This window comes from Sturnus vulgaris, chromosome 25 (genome assembly GCF_052056855.1).
Source record: "Sturnus vulgaris isolate bStuVul1 chromosome 25, bStuVul1.hap1, whole genome shotgun sequence".
In the NCBI taxonomy this organism is placed as follows: domain Eukaryota; kingdom Metazoa; phylum Chordata; class Aves; order Passeriformes; family Sturnidae; genus Sturnus; species Sturnus vulgaris.
Window position 1 is genome coordinate 6,944,042 of NC_142267.1, and position 10,953 is coordinate 6,954,994.

General features: G+C 56.2%; 1 protein-coding gene across 1 annotated transcript; it reads right to left on the minus strand.

Moving 5' to 3' along the window:
* Nucleotides 1-1,597: 1,597 nt before the first annotated feature.
* Nucleotides 1,598-9,905, minus strand: LOC106860562 (protein-arginine deiminase type-3-like). The gene is made up of 16 exons (XM_014888457.2): nucleotides 9,793-9,905; nucleotides 6,714-6,894; nucleotides 6,537-6,609; nucleotides 6,391-6,452; nucleotides 6,084-6,201; nucleotides 5,450-5,575; nucleotides 5,058-5,236; nucleotides 4,486-4,589; nucleotides 4,300-4,411; nucleotides 4,114-4,221; nucleotides 3,651-3,799; nucleotides 3,380-3,524; nucleotides 3,212-3,305; nucleotides 2,886-2,965; nucleotides 2,389-2,517; nucleotides 1,598-1,966 (listed from the first exon to the last, which is right to left on the minus strand). The coding sequence occupies exons 1-16, from the start codon at nucleotides 9,882-9,884 to the stop codon at nucleotides 1,733-1,735; spliced, it is 1,986 nt and encodes a 661-aa protein (XP_014743943.2). The 5' UTR covers nucleotides 9,885-9,905; the 3' UTR covers nucleotides 1,598-1,732.
* Nucleotides 9,906-10,953: the final 1,048 nt, after the last annotated feature.

Consider the following 10,953-nt stretch of genomic DNA (forward strand, 5'->3'; position numbering starts at 1 on the left):
TCATTCTAAATTCAACTTTGAACTTCATTTTTTTTCTTTCTCTTTTCTATTTTATTCCATCAAAGTTCCTTCTTTTTAATTTCTACCTTTTAATCTATTGAATTTAACTTTAAACTTCATCTTTCCTATTTCTCCTTTTTCAATTCTGTAATTCACCTTTTCATTTGTATTCCTAATTTTTAACTGCTTAATTTTTAAATTATGCTTTTAATAATTTTTTAATTCAAGTTCAATTTTAACTTTTTAAAATATTTCTTACTCTAATTTTCCATTTAAATTCAACTTTAATATTTATTTTATATTTTCCCTCTTAAGTTTTAATTCCATTTCCTTTTTATTGTACTTTTCATTTTTTATTTTTAACTTCGCTCTTTAATTCCTCCTTAATTTTTAACGTTGGTATTTAAATTTGAACTTTTATTTTTTCTGTTTGTAACATTTAATTTCTTTTTCTTCACTCCGTATTTTTCTATTTTCAGAATTTCCATCCTTTTTTTAAAAAAAAAATCTTTTTTATTTAAAATGTTTATTTTTTTAATTTTTTTATTTCTTTTTTTTCCCCCCGTTTTTTTCCTTCTGTTCCCAAATCCGCCAGGCTCCATCCCAAAGCGTTCCCACTCCCATTTTTCTATCTGGAATTCCATAGGGACTCAGCTCTGGGATCGGGGGTTCCTGTCCCGTTTTCCCCCTGGAATTCCACAGGGATGGGGCTCTGGGACTGGGGGTTCCTGTCCCTGTGTGGGGTCGCTCCAAGGGAATGGCCGTGGATTCCATCCCTCTGGAATTCCAGCAGGGCTCAGACCCAACCCTGTCCAGCTCCCGCTCGGAGACAGGGATGGATTCCAGGGGTGGAATGGGAATGGGAATGGGAATGGGAATGGGAATGGGAATGGGAATGGGAATGGGAATGGGAATGGGAATGGAGCTGCCCCAGCCCTGGGGCCCAGCACAGGCAGGAGCTGGAGCTGCTGGAGCCAGGCCAGAGGAGGTTGCAGGGTGATCAGAGGGATGGAGCAGCTCCACTGGCACGAAAGGCTGGGAGAGCTGGGAATGTTCACCTGGAGAAGAAAAGCTCCAGGGAGAGTCAGAGCCCCTTCAAGGGCCTGAAGGGGCTCCAGAAGAGCTGGGGAGGGACCAGGGACAAGGGATGGATGGACTGGACACAGGGAATGGCTTCCAGCTAGAGAGGAACAATTTAGATTGGGATACTTGGGATAAATCCTTCCCTGTGAGTGGGGAAGGGGCTGGGATGGAATTCCCAGAGCAGCTGTGGCTGCTCCCCTGGATCCCTGGAAGTGTCCAAGGCCAGGCTGAACAGGACTGGGAGCAGCCTGGGACAGTGGAAGGTGTCCCTGTCACTGGGAATGGATGAGCTTGAAGGTCCCTCTGTTCCAACCATTCTCTGATTCCATAATTCCATGATTCCCTGATTCCATAACTCCCTGGCTCAATAATTCCCTGATTCCCTGACTCTGTAATTCCGTCATTCCCCGTTTTCCTGATTCCATGTGTGTTTCTCCACGTGGATCTTGGCACCGGCGCCCCACCCGCCCCCATTCCCCATTTCCCATTCCCCACCAGTTTAACCAGTCCAGCGTTCTTCCTGTGCTGGGAAAGCCCCGCAGAGCCGCCGCAGCCCGGATTTATTTCCTCCACGGAAGGCGTTCGGCAGGGGCAGGGTGGGGACCGGGGCAGGAGGGGACAGGAGGGGACAGGAGGGGCCGGAGCCACCTCAGGGCACCACGTGCCACCACTTGAAGGCGAAGGGCTTGCGGCGCACGTTGGTGCCGCAGTGCACGTCCCCCGACAGGACGTGGTAGGAGAAGAAGTCGTCGATGAAGGTGCAGGAGAGGCCCAGCGGCTCCAGCAGCTCCCGGACCCGCTGCTCCAGGCAGCAGCGCCCGCCCACCACGGGCCCGAAGGGTTTGGGGATGCCCAGGTGCCGGCCCAGCACCAGCATGTTCACCTGGAACAGCGCCGACATTGCGGCACGGATCGGGGCCAGGGGACATCCCGGACCGGGGAGCATCCCGGCACCGATCCTGGTCCCGATCCCACTCCAGGGAACATCCCGGCCCCTATCCCGCTGCAGGGAAATCTCGACCCCGATCCCGGCCCCGATCCCACTCCAAGGAAATCCCGGCCCGGGGAAATTCCGTCCCCGATCTCGCTCCAGGGAAATCCCGGCCCCAATCCCGCCTCGGGGTCATCCTGGCCCCTGTCCCACTCCAGGGACATCCCGGTTCCGATCTCACCCGGGGAAATTCCGACCCCGATCCCGGCCCCGATCCCACCCCGAGGAAATCCCAGCCCTGATCACGCTCCAGGGACATCCCAGCCCCGATCCTGTCCCCGACCCCATTCTAGGGAGCTCAGGGGTGCTGCTACCATGTTCGGGAAAAAGGCCTCTGCCCCCGAGGTGGAGTCGCCCTGGAAGAGCTGCGGGATGTCCAGGATGTCCGGCTCGGCCAGGCCCAGAGAGCGCTTCAGGATGTCCCGGTTCCAGCTGATGCAGCTCTGGGAGCCGGGAGGGAGAGAGGGAGGGAGGGTCAGGAGGGAGAGGGAAGAGAGCAGCGAGGGGAGGGAGGGACAGGGAGATGGAGAGTGGGATGGACAAGGAGATGGATGATGGATGGATGGATGGATGGATGGATGGATGGATGGATGGATGGATGGATGGATGGATGGAAGGAAGGCTGGACAGAGGGAAGAATGGAGGGAGGGAAGAATGGAGGGAGAGAGGGAGGGGCAGAGCGATGTGGAGATGGATGGCTGGGAGGGTGGTGATGGAGGATGGATGGAGGGATGGAGGGGAGGAAAGAGGGACAAGGGAACAAAGGACATGGAGGGAGCCATGGATCGTAGCCTCCTGCTCCCGCCCTCACCTGGGCGTAATCGTTGAACTTGCGGAGCTCTTCGTTAGCCAAGATCTCGTTTATGGTCGGCTTGGGCACCCTGTCCAGCCCTGCTGGGATGGAGCCAGGCTGGAATTCTGCCCCAGCTCAGCCGGGATGAGGACTCCAGCTCTGACTTCAGAGCTCCATCTCATCCAGGTAATCCAATCCATGCACCTTTTAATTAATTCATTAACTCTGCTCCATTGTGCCTCCACTTCCCAGACAGTTTTCAGAGTCCATCAACCTTCCCCACCACAGTTTGCAGGAAAATGGGAAAACAAAAGCATGGAGCTCCATTTCCCATGCTCCCCTACCCTGGAACATGGCGGCCTCGCCGAACCCCTCCTCCTGCTTCTCCTTGAGCAGCTGGTAGCAGGCACTGGGGCTGGCCAGGAGCAGCCGGAATCCCTGTGGGGCAGGACGAGCTCAGGGCCGGCTCTGGGGGTCCCATCCGAGCTTTTCCCACTCCCTGGATCCGTTACCTTCCGGTCGGGCGCGGGGACAAAGCTCAGGAACTCATCCACGTGCCCGACCTGGAGCCAGTCCGAGAAGAGCTCCACGGGCGCCTGCACCTTCTGGGCCACCAGAAAATCCCGCACGGCCTTGGCCATCCTGCGCCCACCCAGCCTGGGGGAGCACGGGGGGTTGGGGGGGTCGGGAAATCCTTTTTGTGGGGTTTTCCTGCTCCTGCCCAGCCTGGGGGGCGGGGGAGCTGGGAAATCCTTTTTTGGGGTTTTCCTGCTCTCGGCTCACCTGGGGAAGCTGCTGCCGATCAGGATGCGCCCCAAGGGGTACTCCTTGCCTTGCACTGTCACGGGTGGGCTCACCTCCAAATTCCCAAAGGAATCCAGGCTGGAAGCGCCTTCCGGAGCCTGCCGGGCCACGTAGCCAAAATCAGGGCCCTGGATGGGGGACAAACAAGAGGGAATGATTTTAAAAAATGCAGCCGTCAGCACTGAAGTGCTGCACCCCCAAACCCTCTGTGCTGGAGTTTCCCACTCCGAAAATGCAGGAAATAAAGGGATTTATCTCCGTTTTTTAAGGGATTTATCCCAGTTTTTAAAGGGATTTATTCCAGTTTTTAAAGACATTTATCCCCGCTTTTAAAGAGATTTATTCCAGTTTTTAAAGGGATGTATCCCCGTTTTTAAAGGGATATATCCCAGCTTTTAGAGGTTTGCCAAGCTGGGCAAGGCAGAAGGAAGGGGCTGGATACCAGGATGCTCCTGACGGGAAAATCCTTCAGGCCACGGTCCCGGGGCGAGTCAAAGACCACGGGGAAGGTTTTGTAAGGAGCTTGGACGTAGCCGAACTCCATCTCATCCTGGAGAAGGGATGGAGAATTTTGGGACCCTCCCAGCACTGCTGCGGCACAGAAGGGCCGGGCAGGCGCTGTTCCCACCTGGATCCAGCGGTCCTGGCGGTTCTGTGGCACCGGGCACACGGTCAGAGGGCACTGTGCCTGCTCGGCCAGCATACCCACGGCCGCCACGAACTCCTCGTTGCCATCCACACTGGGGAAAAACGGGAAAATCGGGATTTGGGAGTGGGTCTGGCAGCGGGCAGGGTGGGAGCAGCCAGCACACACCTGCAGACAAAGACCTCGAGCGGTGCTGCCGTGTTGGGCGTCATGATCCAGGGAGCCACACGGAAAACCACGGAGTCCGTGAAGATCGGCGACTCCAGAAGGCCCTGGGGTGGTGGGGATGGAGTTTGGGATCTGTCCCCATTATCCCACCCTCCTGGGATGGCAGGGATGGAGTTTGGGATCTGTCCCCCTTACCCCAGTCCCCCTCCTGGATGGTGGGGACAGAATTTGGGATCTATCTCCACTATTTCAACCCCCCCTGGGATTCCAGAGATGGAGTTTGGGATCTGTCCCCACTGTCCCAGCCCCCTCTGGGAGAGAAAAATTGAGGGAAAAGTGGGAAAATGGGGGTTCTGTGATCGTGGGGATGGAGTTTGGGATCTGTCTCCCCTGTCCCAGCCCCCCTGGGATCACAGAGATGGCGTTTGGGATCTGTCCCCACTGTTCCAATCCCCCGGGATTACAGGGATAGGGTTTGGGATCTGTCCCCATTGTCCCACCTCCCCTGGGATTATGCAGATGGAGTTTGGAATCTGTCCCCCCGTCCCACTCCCCGTGTCCCCCAGGCGGACCTTCTCGGGGCTCTCGAGCAGGGTGACGTGCAGGGACACGAGGCCGGAGAAGGCCAGGTCAGGGAAGGCCAGGCCCTCCACGTAGAAGACGCTCTCGTGGCAGTGCCGGCTCGGCCGCACGCTGTAGGCCAGCTTGGAGCCCCCCAGGACGTGCCTGAACTTCTCCAGCTCCCCACTGCCTGTGGGACACGGACACTTCAAGCCCCAAACCCACCCCTGTCCCCAAACCCGCCCCAACCCCGCCGGGCTCAGCTCGACTCCACCGCGGGGCAGTGGAGAAGCAGCGCAAGGATTTGGGGTTGATCCCAGAGAGCCAGCGGGTCCGTGCCCCCCCAAATTCCCACAAATTCCCACAAATCCCCCCAAATCCCCCCAAAAACCCCGGCGCTCACTGCCACCGTAGAAAACGCCGATTTTGTCGGCGTCACCGAAGTCCACGTGGAGCAGCAGGCGGTGCCCGGTGAAGATGGCGCGGGGCCCGCGTGTCCTCAGCACCAACTGTGCCATGTCCTGCAGGTCTGGGGAAATGAGGAAAAATCAGGGAAATGGGGAAAAATCAGGGAAACGAGGGAAACCCAGGGAAAAGGGGAAAGCTCAGGGAGAAAGGGGAAAACCAAGGGAAAAGGGGAGAAACTGGGGGTTCTGGGCTGGGGTAGGGAGGGAAAATTGAGGGGAAAGTGGGAAAGTCATGGGAAAAGTGGGAAAGCTGGGGATTCTGGGCTGTGATAGGAAGGGAAAATTGAGGGGAAAGCAGCAGAAAATTGAGGGAAAGTGGGAGAATGAGGATCCTGGGCTGTGGTGGGAAAGGAAAATTGAGGGGAAAAGTAGGAAAATTGAGGTGAAAGTGGAAAAATTGGAGTTCTGGGCTGTGATAGAAAGGAGATTGAGGTAAAAGTGTGAAAACTAGGGAGAAGGCAGAAAACTCAGGGAAGGGGGAGGGAAAACTCAAGGAAAAGTGTGAAAATTGAGGGAAAAGTGGGAAAATGGAGGGGAAAATGGGACATGGGAGTTGTGGGCCGTGGGCACCGTTGTAGGAGAGCACGGTGCTGTCCTCGTTGTCCGGGCCCTCGGCGCCGGCGTCGTCGCGGTCGCAGTTCACGAGCAGCACGGCCCCGTGGCCCTCGGGGCCCCACGTCCAGCTGGTCTGGGGGGCACGGAGCAGGGCCAGGGGGTCAGCTGGGAATTCCCAATCCCACTGGGATCTGGGGGGCAGCTGGGAATTCCCAATCCCATCAGGATCTTGGGTTCAGTCAGGAATTCCCAATCCCATTGGGATCTGGGGACTCAGTTGGGAATTCCCAATCCCACACTGGTTCCTGGCCCCTCTGGATACCTTGTCCAGCAGTGTCCGGCTCACGGCCCCGCTGCGGTTGACGTCAGCATCCAGCGACACCTCTGTGGGATAGGGATGGGATGGAAAAAGGGGAAATCCCAGGAATGGGGTTGGGGAACAAGGGCTGGGGGCCGTTCCCCCCTTACCCACACAGGTGAGGTAGAGCAAGGCCCGGCCCACGGGAACCCCGCCGGCCTCACGGAAATAGGAAATCCTGACCTGCAATGAGGAGCGGGGCTGGAATGCCAGGATCCAGCAGGAATCCCAACACCCATCCTGGCACCCCGTGGCAATGCCAGGATCCATCAGGATCCAACTCCCACCTTCTCGTCGCCCACGTCCTTGCTGGGAGCGTCCATGGCCAGCAGCAGCTCGGGGCTGGGGGCCAGGGGCCAGCGACTGACGCTCGAGGGCAACTTCACACTCTGGGCCTCGTGCAGCAGCCAGAGCCTCACCCCCGGCGTGGCCTGAACCTGGAAAGAGACGGCGCCCCGCGGAGCCGAGCTGGGAACGGCCAGGGACAGCGGTCAGCATCCCGGGAATGGTCAGGGACAGCGGTCAGCATCCCGGGAATGGCCAGGGGACAGCAGTCAGCATCCCGGGAATGGTCAGGGACAGCGGTCAGAATCCCGGGAATGGCCAGGGGACAGCAGTCAGCATCCCGGGAATGGTCAGGGACAGCGGTCAGCATCCCAGGAATGGCCAGGGGACAGCGGTCAGAATCCCGGGAATGGCCAGGGGACAGCGATCAACATCCCAGGAATGGTCAGGGACAGCGGTCAGCATCCCAGGAATGGCCAGGGGACAGCAGTCAGCATCCCGGGAATGGTCAGGGACAGCGGTCAGCATCCCGGGAATGGCCAGGGGACAGCAGTCAGCATCCCGGGAATGGCCAGCCACAGGGGTCAGCATCCCAGGAATGGCCAGGGGACAGCAGTCAGCATCCCGGGAACAGAGAGGGGACAGCAGTCAGCATCCCGGGAACAGAGAGGGGACAGCGGTCAACATCCCAGGAATGATCAGGGATAACGGGGAGAGAGCAATCAGCATCTCGGGAGCAGCAAGAGGACAGCGAGGGGATCAGCATCCCTGGAAGGGCCAGGGACAACAGGAGCTCTGCCAGGAGCAGGGTGGAAATTCAAATATTCCCGGGAAATGCAACCTCAGCAAGGGCTGGGATGTGGAATTGGGATAAAACCTTCAATGGGAACAAATCCCGGGGTTTGGAATATCAATGAGCCCTGGAAAATTCAGATATTCCCAGAAAATGCGATTTCAGCAAGGGCTGAGATACGAGATTCTGGTAAACCCCTCAAAATGGAAAAAAAAATCTGAATTTTTTAATATCAACAGGTCCTGGAAATGCAAATATTACCAGAAAATGCAATTTCAGCAAGAGCTGTGATACTGAATTGGGATAGAACCTTCAGTGGGAAAAAAATCCTGGGGTTTGGAATATCAACAAGTCCTGGAAAAATCAAATATTCCTGAAAAATGCAATTTCATTATGGGCTGAGATGTGGAATTGGGATAAATCCTTCAGTGGGAAAAAAATCCAGCAATTTAGAGTGACAGCAAGAGGTGCAAAATGCAATGAATCCTGGGCAATGCTGCTGCAATAAATCCTGCAATGTTCAGTGGCAGGAGATCCTTCAGTGTGGAACAAATCATGAAATGTTGAACATCAACAAGTCCTAAAAACTGCAAATAATCCTGAAAAGTGCGACTGTCGCAAGCCCTGAGATATGGAATTGGGATAAAATCTTTAATATAAAAAAAATCCTGAAATTTAAAAAATTTACAATAGCAATAAATCATTGAAAATGCAAATAATCCTGGAAAATATGAAGGCAACAAGTGCTGCGATGTGAAACTCATAAATCCTTCAATGTGGAACCAACCCTGAAATTTAGAATTGTGAGAAGTCCGAAAAACGGAAATAACCCTGGAAAATATGACTGCAGCAAGCCCTGAGATATGAAATTTGGATAAAATCTTTCATGTGAACTAATTTTGATATTTAGACAATTTTTAGAATAGCAATAAATCATTGAAAATGCAAATAATCCTGGAAAATGCAAAGGCAACAAGTGTTGCTTTGCACCTGGGAATAAACGGGAAGAAACCCCACAAAAATACCCTCAGGGATCCCTCAAAAAACCCAAATCCGAGGACATTCCAGGTGCAAAGCGCACCCGGGAATAAACCGGAACAAACCGCACAAAAATATTCTCAAGAACTCCTCAAAAACCCCAAATCCGAGGATATTCCAGGTGCAAAGCGCACAAGGGAATAAACGGGAACAAACCGCGCAAAAATATCCGCAAGAATTCCTCAAAAACCCCAGATCCGGGAATATTCCAGGTGCAAAGCGCACCAGGGAATAAATGGGAATAAACGGGAATAAATCTCACAAAAATACCCTCAGGGATCGCTCAAAAGCCCCAAATCCGGGGATGAGCCGCTCGGAGCTCCCGCGCTCATCCCGGCGGCGTTGGGGAAGGATCTCCCCAAAATCGGCGCTTCCCGAGCGCAGCCGGGCAGGCCGGAGCTCCAGGGGAGCGGCGGCTCCGTGCCCGGGGAGGCGGAAAATCCCAGCCCGGGGCAGCGGGAGGGGACGGGAAGTGAACCCCGAGCGGGAATCGGGGAACAAAATCCCGAACGAAATCCCGAGGGAGAGCTCCGGGGCCGGGCTGGAGCCAGGGCCGGGGGGGCTTCGCTCTCGGCCCTCCCCCGAAAGGGAGAATGTTTCTTAATTATTTATTTATTATTTCTGATTTCTTATTATTTCTGATTTCTTGTTTCTTATGTATTATTTCATATTTATTATTTCTGTTTCTTGTTTCTGAATTCTGATTTCTTATTTCTGATTTCTTATTTGTTATTTCTGATCTCTTTTTTGTTGTTTGTTTCTGATTTCTTATTTCTTGTTTCTGATTTCATCCCGGCGGGATGAGGAACGCAGCTGAAAACCCCAAAAAGGGCTTGCGGCACCCCAAAACTGACAAAATCCCGCTGGGAATTCTGCGGTGCTGCTGCTGCGGCCAGGGCTGGAGAGTCTGTGAGGGACGGACAGCGGGATGGACACGGGGACGGACAATGGGATGGACACTGGGATGGACAGTGGGATGGATACTGGGAAGGGCAGCGGGAAGGGATAGAAAGAAGGGGCAACGGGATGGACACGGGGATGGACAGCAGGATAGACAGAGGGATGGACAGTGGGAAGGGACAGCAGGATGGGACAGCGGGAAGGGGCACCGGGAATCCCACCCCTCCCGGGCCAGCATCCCCTGGGAAAAGCTCCCGGAGCAGCAGCATCGCCCCCGCCCCACGCGCGCTATTTTCGGGCTCTGGTTAATGGGATCAAGGGGGGAAAGCGGATTTGTGCCCCGCGCTCACCCGCACACGTCCAGGGCCAGCTCGGTGCCCAGCACGCACACGGTGCTGCCGGGGCGCTGCGTGGACAGCTGGACACGGCGCTGCTGCGCCATCGCCGCCAGCCCGGGCACCCTCGGGTGCCGCGCCCGGCCCCCGCCGGGGATTTATAAAGCCGGGCTTCTGGGAGGGGATCAACCCAAGCCCGGCTTAATCCCACCTCCGGGCTGGGTGTGCGCGGGTCGGAGCGGGGGAAGCGGCCCGGGACACCCACGGGATGTCCGGGGGGCTCCGGGGGGAGCTCGGGCAGCACAAAGGGGCGCGGGGGGAGCGGTCAGCGCCCGGCCCACGCCGTGAAATATTCACCGCGACACCCGAGCCTCGGGGGCCGCGCCAGCGCCGCGCCCGGCCGGGTCTGATTTCTTTCTGCTGAAAGGTTTCATTTGTTCAGGCGGGACAATGCGCTGGAATTCCTCCTCCGGGGAGTGCTGGAGCTGTGGGGCGCTGCCGGGGAATGTCACCTGCGCTGGGGACAGCGGACCCCCGGCGGCTTTAATCGCCTTTGTTTTAATTAAACCCTCGGCTGCGCGTGGGAGAGGAGAGCCCTTTGTCCCTGCAGCTGTTCCCAAACCCCCTCCTCGCGGCGTCACGCGCGTTCCGGATTTAATGTCGCTGCTCGGAGCCCGGGAATGCCAGCAAGGACACGGCCCGGGGAATGGGGGTGGAAACGGGCTCAGAAATCCGCTTTTGGGGCAAAAAGGGGGCGGGCGAGTGGGACGTGTGGGATGCTTCTGCAGCGCCGCAGGAGCCCGACTGCGCCTCCGAAACGCTGCCGGGAAAGCGAATTGCCCAAAATGAGCGCGTCCGGCCCCAGCACGGCAGCGGGGCTGCGCAGGGCCGGGTCGTGCCCGGGCCACTGGGCGGGTTTCGGTTCCCGGGGCGGTGCCAGGCGGGTACGGGGAAGTGTTGCGCTCCGGTGGAGACAAAGAGCGAAGGGACACGGAAATCCCTCCTGGAGAAGGTGTGAAAAAATCCCGAGCAGGGCACAGGGAGTTCCTGCAGGCTAAAAACCATGTTCCACAGCAGGAAGCGATTTTTTGGCTGAAGCACGGAATTCTGGGGGTGTGACCCCGTGACTCCGTGACCCCGCGGCCGCGGGATGGGGCCCGCACCCCCCAGAGCATG

Excerpts from the sequence above, each read along its gene's own strand:
- LOC106860562 (XM_014888457.2), bottom strand. The coding sequence starts at position 9,884 with ATGGCGCAGCAGCGCCGTGTCCAGCTGTCCACGCAGCGCCCCGGCAGC. Across the intron at positions 6,610-6,713 it reads AGGACGTGGGCGACGAGAAG|GTCAGGATTTCCTATTTCCG; the intron begins GTGGGAGTTGGA and ends TCCTCATTGCAG. Across the intron at positions 2,966-3,211 it reads CGAGGCCGCCATGTTCCAGG|GGCTGGACAGGGTGCCCAAG; the intron begins GTAGGGGAGCAT and ends CCATCCCAGCAG.